This window comes from Crinia signifera, chromosome 2, assembly GCF_055691185.1.
Source record: "Crinia signifera chromosome 2, ASM5569118v1, whole genome shotgun sequence".
NCBI classification, from domain to species: Eukaryota; Metazoa; Chordata; class Amphibia; order Anura; family Myobatrachidae; genus Crinia; species Crinia signifera.
In genome coordinates, this window is record NC_139218.1 from 119,175,481 (window position 1) to 119,189,942 (window position 14,462).

Genomic DNA, 14,462 nt, shown 5'->3' on the forward strand with positions numbered 1-14,462 from the left:
TCACTGCTTATCAGCCTTTGGGAAAAATTTATTAAAGCTTAGAGGGTGAGATGTACTAATACTACAAAGGTATTAAAGTGGCAAGTGATAAAATACTAGCCAATCAGCTCCTAACTGACATGTTACAGGTTAGGTTTGAAAAATAACAGTTAAGAACTGGTTGGTTAGTACGTTATCACTTTCCACTTTTTCTTTTTTTAAGGCTTAGTACATCTCGCCCAGATAGAGGTAAAGTAACAGCCAATCAGCTCCTAACTGCCAAGTTACAGGCTAGGTTTGAAAAATGACCATACAGAGCTTCTTTTTTTTTAAATATTTATTTGGAAACGATATAAGCAGGGCTTCAGGCCATTCCCATTGTAAATGGAATGCCTTTTTAAATCTTCCTTGTGTATTCCATATGTAGAATCAGGCCCATAACTAGGGTGTTGTGGGTGGCACTGTCACTGGCCCACGGTCCCTGCATCTGGCTAGCAGTATGCCATGCACTCTGGAGGGCATGACCAGACATAGATGAGGCTACTATATTGAGTGGGGCTTTGTGAGAACAGCATAAGAAAGGTTTTTAACTAACATTAAAGTAGGTTACACTTCCTCCTTATCATAACAGTAGGTTACACTTTCTCTTTAACTAACATAATAGTAGGTTAATATTCTTCCACATGGTCATTCATAAAGAGAAAATTATCTCTTTAAAAACCTCTTTTATATATGTAAGGCAGTGGCATAACAATAGCCCCGCAGATCCCGCGGTCGCATGGAGGCGCCAGGGGGTCTGCGGGGCTATCGATGCTAGTGCTGCTTGCCGTTGCTGCCGCCGGGTGTGTGGCTGGGGTCCGCACATCTACTAGTCTGTGGTCCCCACTCTCCTCTTAGCTGGCTCCTGCAGTGCTTATGAAAAAAAGAAACTCACACAAAATGTTCGCCCCCTTAACAGCAGACACTTGGGGCAGACATTTTGTGAGTTTTTTTTCCAATAGCACTGCAGGAGCCAGCCAGGAGGAGAGCTGGGACCACAGACTAGTAGATCTGCGGGTCTCGGACACCCATCTGGTGGCGGCAAGCAGCACCAGCGGGTAAGGCAGGGTTGGGGGGGAGGGGCGCCGACTAAGGCGGGGGGTGCTGTTATTATAGTTACGCCACTGATGTAAGGCTGATTATTAAGTTAAATTGCTCAAATTTAAGTATATAAAGCACCAACATATTTTGTGATTACTCATACAGGTTGAGTATCCCTTACCCAAATATCTGTTACCAAATTAATACAAAAACCAGTTTCCAGAATGTCTTTTTCTTTTTTTGCTACAAACAATACTGTATACTGTAACACATCTGTAACTGGCACTAATTGGGACATCTTTAACTGGCACTTATTGGGACATCTGTAACTGCCACTACTGGGGACATCTGTAACTGGCACTACTGGGGACATAATATGTAACTGGCACTACTGGGGACATCTGTAACTGCCACTACTGGGGACATCTGTAACTGCCACTACTGGGGACATAATATGTAACTGGCACTACTGGGGACATCTGTAACTGGCACTAATTGGGACATCTGTAACTGCCACTACTGGGGACATAATATGTAACTGGCACTACTGGGGACATAATATGTAACTGGCACTACTGGGGACATCTGTAACTGGCACTACTGGGGACATAATATGTAACTGGCACTAAATATTTGCAAGAAAATGATTGCTTGGCATTCAAAGTCAGTGTCTGAGATACTGTAGTACACAAACTTTGTTTCATGCTTTGAAACCTTGTTTCATGCACAAATAAAATATATTTGTGTGTATTTCATGTGTTTGAGGTGTTAAAGATACAGCATTGAAATATAAAAATATTCAGAAATACAGAATAATCCATTATCCAAAATGATTCTGGTCCTGACCATTTTGGATAAGTAATACTCAATCTGCATTGTTTTCTCTGCAGGAAAATGTCAAAGGTTTACAAAGGGATCTCCAGGAGTCAGATAGCCTAGTGGATTCAGAGGAAGAATCTGCCTTCAGCCAGGTACTCTATATGAGAAATAAGTAGCATCTGTCAATTAAATAATTGTCCTTTCTGGATCTTCCCAGGTTGTTATGCACATCTGCTCTTCAAATTCTATTCTGTTTTGATCCCCAAATTAGTCTTCATTCATATTTATTTAATGCAAATTAAAAATGTGTTTATGTTATTTTCTTTTACTGACCTTGCTTAGTGCATATTGAACATTTTGTGAATTTGTTGCATTTAAGGGTCTTCATGTTACATGGGAAAGTCAGTTATCAATATGCCCAAAAACATATCCTGTATGTCAGCTGAAAATGACCCTTTAACTACAATTGGTAAAAGGGCACGATAGCTTCAATCTGCTCTATTTGGCAGATTCGGGTTATTACTATGAAACCTTCTATAGATTGCTCTTTTCATACTTTTAGAAGTTATATTATTATAAATGGCAATCTCCTGTGTCACTAAGGGCCCGATTCTAGTTCACTCTTTCTGACAAAATCCTTCTTAGATGGACAAAATCATGTGCACTGCAGGGGGCAGATGTAAAATGTGCAGAGAGAATTAGATTTGGGTGAGTTATTTTGTTTCTGTGCAGGGTAAATACTGGCTGCTTTATTTTTACACTGCAATGTAGATCTCACTTTGAAGTAAAACCCCACCCAAATCTAATTCTCTCTGCACAAGTAACATCTGCCCCAACTGCAGTGCACATGGTTTTGTCCATCTAAGAAGGATTTTGTCAGAGAGTGAACTAGAATAAGGCCCTAAGTACTGTCATTTGATAACTGATTGGAGTCCAGATTTAGACCTGCCAATACTGTATGTGTAATTACTAATGCTGTGCTCCTACACTACATCCTATTCCACGTATTTCAATTTCTAGTGACTTGGGATGAGTTAGTGAAATTGATATTATAAACACTCCACTTTAATCATGTATTATTATGAGCTACATAGGCATAATAATAAAAACAAAGGTTTGTAAATAGTATCTGTATAAATGGGTAATCTTGGCAGGTCTGTAAAGCCGACAGTGGGGCAGATGTATTAAGCCTGGTGGAGAGATTAAGTAGAAGGTGGTAATACACTAGGAAATCAGCTATGTTTGAAAAAGGACAATTACCGTAAGCCCCAATCTGCCCCAATGCATTATGTGCTGTAGAACCATCATTTGTATTCTTTGTATATTCTACTGTATGTATAGGAGATATTTTTGATATGAGAGAAATGTGTTTAAGAAACTGTAATAATTTGATATAAACTATCTACTTTCATCCTAAAATTAACCAATCAGCTGTGTTTGAAAAATGAAAGTTGGGAGTTGATTGGCTGGTGCGTTATATCTCCTTACACTTTTTCTCCACTTTATCTCTTCTCCAGGCTTAATATCGGTCCCATTGTGTACTACCTGATCCCAATCAATGGTAGAACATTGTATAGCAAATCTGTTACCTATTATACTGTACATGGGTTGTGTTGTGTCTTTTCCTCACTCTTCCTTTTCTCCAATTCGTACAGAACTATAGAGTGTAAGACACTTTTTCTATAAATGACAATTTTGCTAATAAAGGTCATTTATCTTGTTCTAGTAGTTTATATATTGTATGATTTTTATGCTGGTAAATATGGGGTCAGATTGTGTGCACTGTACTGTAACCCTTTCCCGTGGCAGGTCTCCAGGTCTGGTGTGAGTTGTAGTTCTCACAGTTACACAGTTTCACATCAGGACTCAGAAAGCACACGACAGGGTTCAGAAACTGAAGATATGCTTCTAGATGACTTGCTGCATGGTCCAGAATGTCGATCGTCTTGCGAGAGTGACAGTGATGATGACCTATCACAGAACTATGTTGGAGGCAGCAAGAAGCCTCCTACAAAGGATGTATTTCAGCTGGTAAGATGGTAGATGGATGTCTTGTTCTATATCAACATAATTGGTTTCGGTTGATAGGTCGACCTCATCTAGGGCCACCGGGAATAGGTCCACCACTATTAGTGGTAATAGGATAATACTGTATGTGCAAAAGGTTGCCATGCAATGTGTCCACGTTGACAAAAAAGTCGACACAAGCAAAAGATCACCGTAGTAATGGTCGATAAATGAAAAGGTCGATTTGAGTTTTTTTATACGACTTGTTCTTACTTTACGATCTATTTCTTCAAGATAGAGGGAGAATATAACAGGGGGCACGTGTTACAATAATTGGGGGTCCATGTTGACCTAGACACCCAAAAAAATATGAAAAACTTGTTTCGACCATTTCCATGTCGACTTCTTCTGACCTGTAATCTATGTTGACCTATTGCATGTCGGTCTTTTTCATGTGTTGACTTTTTGCCTATCAACCAATAGTGGTCAACCTAGACCTGGGGTAGCCAACTCCAGTCCTCGAGAGCTACCAACAGTTAATGTTTTCCAGATCTCCTCACAGAATCACAAGTGAAGTAATTAGCTCCACCTGTGGATCTTATAAAATGTGTCAGTCAGTAATGAGTGCACCTGTGCAGCAGCTAGGTTGTCTGTAAAATGTGACATGTTGGTAGCTCTCAAGGACTGGAGTTGGCTACCACTGACCTAGACACTGTCAACCTAATGATCCACACCCCAGTATAGTTTTCTAATCAGAAATGTCCACATAATAACAAAGTAAATAGAGATTCTTTTCACTGAGAGAAATTTTAGTGTGGTAATTAAATTTGTACTTTATAAATATATATGCATACATATACTGTACGGAACGGCCGCTAAGCCTCCCAAATTATTTATCTATTGCTTGTTCAGTCTTTCCTTACCTTTCACCGCAGCTTTGTTTAGTGCAATGTGGTATTTTATTTCCTTCATTTGAAACAGAAGAGGCCATATCCCTCTATTCTCAGATGGTGTTTAAAGAAGTGTTACGTTTTGACATTTTTGTCATAAATGATTTGGTAAATTCTAGCATATCGGCTATGGGGCATAATGGGACCTGCCACTGTCAAATGTATTAATTTACTGTCTGTGCAGAGGTTTAATGTTACAAATAAGGCCGCAAACTACTGACAGTTTAATTCTAGCTACTTCACTATTTACAAATTATGCAAAAAGCACCCAACTAGCTATTTTAGAATGTCTGCTTATAGTAGAGGTATGTGTCTAATGGCAAACTTCACAGTGTTTAGTAATAATTATACCCCTTTCACATTGCACCTAATTACCAGTTCATGCCAGTTTGACCTGGTAATTGGTGCGATGTGACAGGGGTTGCCGGGTCCAGCAAACCGGTAGCAACACGGCAATACAAACTGGTAAAAAAAGAAGGATTCCTACTGGTTTGTTGCCATGTTGCTTTACAGATTAGTCAGGTTGATCGACCCGTTTCCCGTTCACATAATGGAGGAGGCAGTGCTTGGAGCAGGGTCAGCTCTAAGTGCTGCCTCCTCCCCCACCCCCGATGATGCTCCGCTGCTCTGCCATGCCACCACATGAGTTGTAAATGAACCAGCAATATTGCTGGTTCGCTGAAGCAATCTGAACAGACCAAAATGCAGGTTCGCACCGGGACTGAACCGTTTCAAAGTCCCAATGCGACTCTGCATTTGTGGTCTAAAGCAGTATTAGGGTGGCTGCTACAATAAACAGTTAACTTCCATGTAGGAAACACACTCTTATTACCACTGGTGGCAGATAAAGAACAGCAACATTTGTAAATATGGAAACAGTCTTTTCAGTCTGCTTTATATTTTAATGGTTTTGATAATAGGTTCTCAAACTCGATCTTCAGGAGCCCAAACAGTTCATGTTTTCCAGGTCTCCTCACTGAATCAGAAGTTAAATAATGACCTCCACCTGTGGCTCTTTTAACCTTTTGCAGTCCAAATTTTTTTTACGGACTGGTTTAAATTAACTGTCATTTTTTTTAAAGTTTTTTTATTTAAAAATGGTCTACATTGAATGTTGAACGATGTTAATGTTCTTATTTTAAAGTGGCTCACCATTGGATCTCCTACTAGCACTAGGGCTGTTGAGCCTGACTAGTCATTGGACCTGAAAGGGTTAACATGTATCATGTTTAATGACTACACCTAGGCACCTGTTAGATGACGTGGGAAATCTGACCTGTTTGGGGTCCTGTGTACTGTCTTTTTGCAATAATCAGGAGTTATTGTATTAAATGTATATTAAAGTACACAGCACCATGGCATTTTTGATTAAAATTACCCTTTATGTTCTATGGATGTTTCATCCAAGACCGACAGAAAATTTAAATGGCTTATTTGAGTTCATGAAATTTAGCTGTAATGTAATGTTTTTCTTCTTCTTTTAGAATCATTTGTTTTGGTTGCAAGGTACCAACCCAACATCGGAGCGGGTTAGCGCAGTCATTTGGGAGAAGGATGAGTGTAAGAAGGCTGATATGTCTGTATTGGACATTAGTGGGATCATCATAAATCAAGTGAGTATGTCTTTATAAAGGCCATGGTACTACACCTGATTAGATGCCAACTAGACCCTTTATATTGTTTATTGACATAAGCCACAAAAGTGACAACACCCAATAAAAACTGTAATTTTGACATACAATTTAAAACCAATTGTTCTGTATATACCGACTGTGGAGAAGTTGCCTATGACAACCAATCGACTATGCAGTAACATTTATCTAGTTCATTCTATAAAATTATATGTACTGTAGTTTCTTCCATGAATCCCTTCTAACCTGAGACTAACCTTGATACATTTAATTCCTTGCATTAGAGCCATCTTAAATGTCTGGGTCAGTAGAACAAACATTTATATCTTGCTCCTTACCTGTCCATTTTGACTCCTCCTTGGCCACCATTTACTCCTGGGTTGTATGTGTCCATATATGCACTCCTGGGTTACAGCAGGAATCACAAGATTTTCACACGTTTCCAGGTATTCCGCTTTTCGGACCTTTTGTGGAACTGTATGGAATGCAAGCAAAGCACCACTTTGAGTACTTGCAGGTCACTAGTTTCATTCATTTCCAAAGAAAATAATTTACAATCAGAAAGCTTATCCTCTTTGAGCACCTCTGTACCTATAGTCAGGGGTGTAGAAGGGGTGAAGAAATGTTATATTCTATGTTGGCAGTTCTGATGTAGATAAGAAACCTATTGAACATCTATAGGCTTAACAATAACAAATTAATTATTTGAATAATGAACGGTATATAATAATGGGTGACGATTAAGATAGGATTCGTTGTTGTACCATAACTACATGCGTCCATGGTAGAAACATAGAAAACAAGATGTTACAGTAAAATATTTGACAAAAAAAAATAAAAATACATACATTAAAAATAATAGAGATTAAATTGTGACTCTCTCTCTCATCCCATAACTCCCCCACCCCGCAGCCCACTCTGTAAATGGTGAAATGAGGTTGTTATTCCATCAAATGTACTGGGAGGGTCATTAGCTACTAAGCGTAGTAGAGGATACATACTTTCATATATGATGATATTGCCCATTCATATTTGTATATTCGGGCATAGCCTTATCCATGGTGCATGATTTGATTCACACAGTACCCCTTACGTATATGCTACATGTTCTACTATGTAAACCCCTTCCTATGTACACCATATAATAAGCACTGTGGACATGTCTTCAATGCTTCCAATCTTCGGATTTCCAAAACTTAGTAGCAGTCTATTGATGGCTTTAAGTTATAGGGTTTGGTAAAGTGTGTCAATGGAATACATTTCCGCCGTTCTTTACAGCAGGAAAGATAAGATCCACGAGGTATGGGCTACCTGGTTTTCCCGATATGACAGCACATTACTAGTCCTGTCTTAAGCCTCTCCATAGGCTTAATGTACTGTGGTCGTGTTATTTTATTCTATGCACACAATCTTTATGGTTCTTTGTTGCCTAGTAACCAATCTTCTCCAACATGCCCCACCCCCATTTCTTCTTTTATTTTGTTTCTATTTGTTGATATTACAAGTCTTCCGCCCATCTAGCAGTTGAGTGACGAGCTACTGTAGATATTGAGCACCACATCTACCGCTAGTTGTGTATGTTTTTGTGATGAGTTTTTTTCTGTTAAAACTGTTTTGGTTTGAAGTAGAAATGTAGTATCTACATTACAAGGCTTCTAGAAATCTGGCTGGTACGGCATGACCTGTAGGTGTTGAAGTTAAGCTATGTACACATTAGACAAAATGCAAATTACGTAATTTCGTTAACAATTTCCGTTCAACTCCCGGATTAACAATATACTGTAGTGCATACACACCATGGGGGAATTTTACTAAGCCGAATTTTAGGCGTATCCGTAGGCAGCCATATGCGTATTTTCTGCATAGTAAATGTATTCGTATTCATGGCACATTCGTAACACCATTGAATGAATATGAGTAGGAATCATCATTCATTCCAGTGGTGATTCTTAATTTACTAAGCAGCCGTATGTAATATACGGTCGCTAAGTAGTGGGATATGGCCGCTAGTTGCCGGGAAAATACAACTCATTTTACAAGGGGGTATTTGGCAGAAGCCTGCACGGATCAGTTAGATATGTGCAGGCTTCAGTGTAAAAAAAAAAAAAGGAAAAATAAATAATTAAAAACAACGGTGTGTGGTCTCATGCTGGGACTTGTTGTTCTCCAAGTCCCTGCATGCAGTAGATTCACAGCAATACACAATAGTTTTGTCTATTTTTTACACAAATATCAGCCCGGTGTCCACCACCCAGGGGCACCAGGGATAGCCCCAGGCTTCAGCCTGGGCAGGTAAATTCTGGAGGGGGGGAACCCTTCATTGGGAGGGGGGGTCCCCACTTCCCCAGGATCCCTGCCCAAGCTGACCGGTCAGGGGGTAAATGCCTTGGCCGGGGGGGACTTGTATAAAAAGTCTCTCCCGGCTGTGTCATTACCCTGCTGGCTGGTTGGGCCTGGTGCTGGTTTTTAAAATACAGAGGGACCCCTACTCGTTTTGTCCCCACGTATTTTTGAAACCAGGACAGCCCTTTAGTCTGGCACTGCTTTAAAAAATACAGGGGACCCATACTTTGTTTTGTCCCCTGATTTTTTTAAAACCAGGACTTTTAGCCTGGGGCTGGTTATGGCCGTGGGGGGATCCAACGCCATTTTTCTAAATTATTTATTTTTTGTTTTACACTGCAGCCTGCACAGATCTGACTGATCTGTGCAGGCTGCCGACTCGTATTTGTATTTAGGGGCTGTATATATGTCCGCTAAATACCAATATATCATAATATGGCCACCTACGCTACCGGCCAAATAGGATTTGGTAAATACGGCAGTAATTCTGCCCTATATTTTTAATCGTATTTCCAGCAAAAATTGACTGTTGGTCATCGTATTCTTTCTAATTAAGAATATGAATACAACTGAAACGTATTCTTTTTTTTTTGTAAATTTCCCCCAATGTGTGGCCACATCCAGAACTTTGCTGTCATTAACAAAACATATCTTCCTATTTAAAAGTAGAAGCGAGAAATGACCAGCAGGAACGCGCATCAGTATTGTGATCAGGTGTCTACACTGGACTGTTTCCATGATTTAGACCCTGTCGTTATCATACATATTGTTTAAAAAGTCATCTAATGTGTGCGCAGCTTTACCAGGCATCATCTAGATAATTGGCTCTCAGCCAACAACATGGCTGCCTGTGTAGGCTTAGGGTTGTAGGTCCATCTGTTTCTGTTATATCTTTATCATTTTCATTGTGATAGTGACCTTCAAAGAGGCATTCCTGACATTCTACCTGGATAATTGAAGCATAGAGCAGCGTGTAGGGAAAAAGGTTAAAGCAGTAATTATCACATTAATGAAATGTATGGCTTCCCAAATCCCCGGATTTATCTTTCTTCTTCGTGTTGAAGCCATTAGGATTTGTTTTAATTAATTTACCCATCATGTTTAGCAGCTGTTCTGTATAATATCTGTATTTATGTTGCCGTCACGGAAATGGCAGATCAACACCAAAATTCATAATTACAAAGAGTCATTTGTTAAAATGTAGACTATGGAGTATGGAAGCTGTAAATGAGAACTATTTTACGCTAACAAATCTGTCTCCGTCAGCTAGAATTATGCATTTAAGGCCTTTGTTCTTTGTTTCCTAATATAATTCCAGTACATATTCTGAAACTAGTGCTGATGGAGAGCCCAGGCAGACAGTGTATCTTGTATGTCTGGTATCAGCAAGATAAATAGATAGTCTCAAAAACGACATAGTTATCTCATAGCCAAATAAAAGAAAATGTGGGGAATCGGACTAATCTTTGTATTTCTGAGGTAATGACAGGTGGATACAAATAAGCACACGAGTTTATAAAGCACAATATGTGCAAGTAGATTGAAGGTAATATCAGTTTGTGGAATACAAAACCAAAAACCGGGACGTTCCCGCGGATCGCGGGCAAGTTATATTTTCACTTTGAGCTGTGACTGTTTTTACTTTCACCTTAAGCTGTGACAGTTTTTAGCCCAAAAGCTACACTCCACCCCAAGTCCCTATCTGCTCCTACCTCCAATCTCTGTCTTCACAGCTTCCTCTCTCCATATCCAGCAATTTTGAAACAGATGAGTGTCCTTGCAAACATTGCTATCATCTTCTGTCATGACATCTGTGAGCACACAAAGGAGTAATTTGATCTGTCAAATGGCCTCTAGTGGTAGGTAGATAGATAGATAGATAGATAGATAGATAGATAGATAGATAGATAGATGTGTGTGTGCTGCTACTGTACTTTGTATTTTGTTTGATTAATTGCAATTAGCCAATTACTTACAGTATGTCATAGTAGTGTAATAAGAGACCCTGCAGGAAGAGTTGATTTTCATGGCATGCAAAACGTTTGATAATTTTCATATTTCCAAAGGGTGAATTTCAGATTCAGTCGGCATGAGGTCCCTTTGTAGTCTCATGTGATGTGGTACTGTTTACATTTCCTGTACTGTATACATTGCTTATTTTTGGAAACAGATGCTGGATTGTCAAACTTGCAAGACAACCACTTACAATTGAAATATTTCAGTGAAATATTCTTTGATTTATATCCTGTTGAAAAACAAGCTTTTTATAGCTTTATTTTACCCTTTGAGTACCAACATCTCTGTGAGAAATGTTCAAAATATGCACTAAAAATGGCAGCATATATACATTATATAAATTCAAATATAAAAAAAAGTTATATACATTCAAATAAAAATGTGTAAAAAAAGGTTCTATTTCCTATATAAGGTAACAATTAAAGGTCATTATGATGAATAATAATGTTTTCTTGGCAATTTTCACACCTATTTTGACAAATTCACTTGGCATTGGGTTAAGAGTATTGGAGCACTGTATTAAAACATGTTCTATGTGACTGAATAGAACACCAACATTACACTGAATCATTATATCATTATACCAACATTACAGCTTGTCAGCATTTCAATGTTAGTATTGTGCAGTAGAAGGTTCACAGAACAAGACCACAATTTTTTTTTTTCCCCATCTATATAAACTTTGCAGAGGTTACTTATGTAACGCTTGCTTTTTTCGGACCTAATAATGCACGTGGAGGGTTCTGCACTTGTCACACCCTCAAGGCATGTCCAAACTGTGGCGCTCCAGCTGTTGTGAAACTACACATCCCAGCATGCCTTGCCATAGTTTTAGCATTCCCTAATAGCAAAACTGTGGCAAGGCATGATGGGACTTGTAGTTTCACAACAGCTGGAGGGACATAGTTTGGACATGCCTGCTCTAGGAATACCGAGTATTGGTAAGAATCGGTTTACTCCTGTCTCTATATATATTTTATTATATATATTTTATCATCATTACCTTTATATGTATTTCACAAACAGTATTCATTTACATTGTATTTTTTATAGACACGCTTCTTGAAAAAGGCATTGCAGTATGCCGAAACGCGTTGAACCAAGTGTCTTTTTATCATAATACAGCAATGTTTGGAGCATCTGTTTTTCAGCACCTTGGTGCCATACTTAATACCCGGGTCACATCTAGTATGGTACGGATGCTGTCAGATATCTGGTCCTGCACTGTTGTTTTCTTTTAAATAAAGAAACATTTGTTTTATACTGGAGTTTGAGAAATTCCATCGAAAGATACCTTTACAGGAGTTTACACAGCCCCTGACATGTAACCATACATGCGAGCACCTTTATATGTCTGCATGAGTGAGGTGATCCAGTAACATCCCCGGATCTTTTGGGAATATTGGGAACACCCTTTTCCATATTTTTCCGCCCACACAAAAAGGAGAATGTTTATGCCTATACAGTATTATACTATTGTTTATTCTCCCCTTTCTCCACATATTTGAACTTTGGAGTCAGCGAGAGAGTGAGAGACTATGTGGAGAAAACATCACTCCATTTGGACATTTCTTTTAGCGCTTATGAGACCATTCTTTTTTATTCACTAGCCACATTGCATGTAAATGAACAAAAGGCTAAAATTAAAGTTGTAATAATGCAGCAGAGAAAAGTGAATGAAGCAAACAAATATGCCATTAAATAGTTCTTAATTATCACATGTCTATTGTATTTAATGTGCAGGTGAGCTCCTATGAACATGGTGTGGGGTATCAGATGCTGGGAAATGCGGTCACTGTGGGTTTGTCCATCTTCCCGTTCCTGTTTAACTTGTGTCATCAACGAGACAAGGAACAGATCCTGTCGCTGACTGGCAGAGACTTTCTGGCGGTTTTCTGTGGTGGGCCACCAACACCGTTCTTGTTGATTCTCTCCTCTATTAATCTGGTACTTCGCATCTGTCTCACATGGATGTTTTTTTTCCTGATGTGTGTGGCCGAAAGAACCTACAAACAGGTCGGTATCTATATAATACATTATACTATAAAGCTGAGTGAGCTGGCACTATTAACTTTTGTTTCAATACATTATTCAGTTAATCAAAATGGTATTGCGATACAACCTACAGTATGTACAGTAGCTGCAGTGGTGCCTCAAAAGATTGAAGTGATCAGTTATTAAACTAAATGCATTCAAGATTAATTTGTACCCTGTAGAGTTTAGGTTTTCTATTTTATTTGTGCAGTTTATTATGCTTTATGCTTCTTACAGTAACTATTAGCACATAGATTCATGATAGAAAATAAAAGTAAAGAAAAACATTACTTTAAAGCTGTACGAAAACCAAATGTTCCTTTCTTGCTGTGTGGTCACATCCACTACCCTCACTGTCCCAACGTAAAACTGTAGTGATAACACATGAACGGGTGGACCTATCTCAAGCTACAATTGAAAGATTGAATCTTATGATTGGTCAGCAAACACCCTTTCTTTTCACTTGAGATTGGTTATCTTAATTGATTTGCACTGCAGCATTGTGGAATCAGAATTCTAATTACAGTATATAACTATATTATACAACTATATTACACATTATTCAATTTACTACATAGCTCTGATCCAAGATCTTTATGTTTTTTTTTTCTGTTTTAAATTCATCTTGCATTTTCTTGAAACTTATACAGTACGAAATACAAATTATTTTTTTTTTAAATTGACCACACATGGGTTTATTCTGACCCTCCGCTCAGCTCAGTAGAAATATTCTGTATCCACGTAGGATGAAAACTGACAACTTGGGCCAATTTGCATATTATGAGTCATAAGTATTTCCTTTATATTATTTTAGTGATTTGTGTTCTTTAAAATAGTTTGGGAGGCACCGATAAGTGGATAGGCTAATCATATTAGTCATTGGGAATCTTACCTTAGTCCTGCCCTGTAGCTGTCCATTTATGCAAACATCTCAGAATGGTGTACTCTGCAGAGGTATTTATGGTGGATGACAAATGTTTCACTCCCAGTTCCGGTCTCCTGGACCGGCAGTTACTTAAAGACCGTCCCGGCCAGTTATCATATTTCCTGTCTATTTACATATAATTGAAAAGCGTATTGGTGTCCCAGTTTTCATTTGGAGGTGTGAGATATACCCACTAATAGCCATTACACACATTGTGGTAATATATAGTGTGTGCAGTGAAGTTGCGTAATGTAGGGGGCGTGGCCTCATGGCTGTAGGGTTCTGGAGATGCTGAGCTGCATCCAGGGGCAAGTCATTCTGCAGGGCCAGCTCCTACACTGTGGTAGCAGCCGTGTGCTCTATTCAATGTTACAATGCAGCACCCTGCTCCTGTAACTGAGTCAGTACTTTGGTGTCACTCCTCTTTGGTGACACCCGGGTGCAGCTCGCTCCCCTGTAATGATGCCTATAGATATCACTGCTGATATTGCAGCATACAGAGGGCTGTATTCAATGCGGTCAGTGAAGGGGATTGCTTGTTTTAGGTGATCCTCAGGGTTTATCCCCCGCACTGGCCACTTACCCTATTTTATGTTCCGGGGGGGAATCCTCGCTGTCACAGGACAGCTGTTGGCGAGGATTTCCCCAAAAAGTGAGGATCGCGGCTAATGCAGGGAG

At 39.1% G+C, this 14,462-nt stretch overlaps 1 protein-coding gene across 2 annotated transcripts in view; it reads left to right on the top strand.

Annotated features, from left to right (window-relative positions):
• The window catches only part of PHTF1 (putative homeodomain transcription factor 1), a 119,455-nt gene that overhangs the window by 78,895 nt on the left and 26,098 nt on the right, over nt 1-14,462 (top strand). For both annotated transcript variants that reach the window (XM_083172767.1, XM_083172768.1), the window contains exons 10-13: nt 1,950-2,030; nt 3,688-3,909; nt 6,320-6,448; nt 12,569-12,841. In XM_083172767.1, the coding sequence (XP_083028893.1) occupies nt 1,950-2,030; nt 3,688-3,909; nt 6,320-6,448; nt 12,569-12,841 (705 nt within the window). The remainder of the gene's footprint in view (nt 1-1,949; nt 2,031-3,687; nt 3,910-6,319; nt 6,449-12,568; nt 12,842-14,462) is intronic.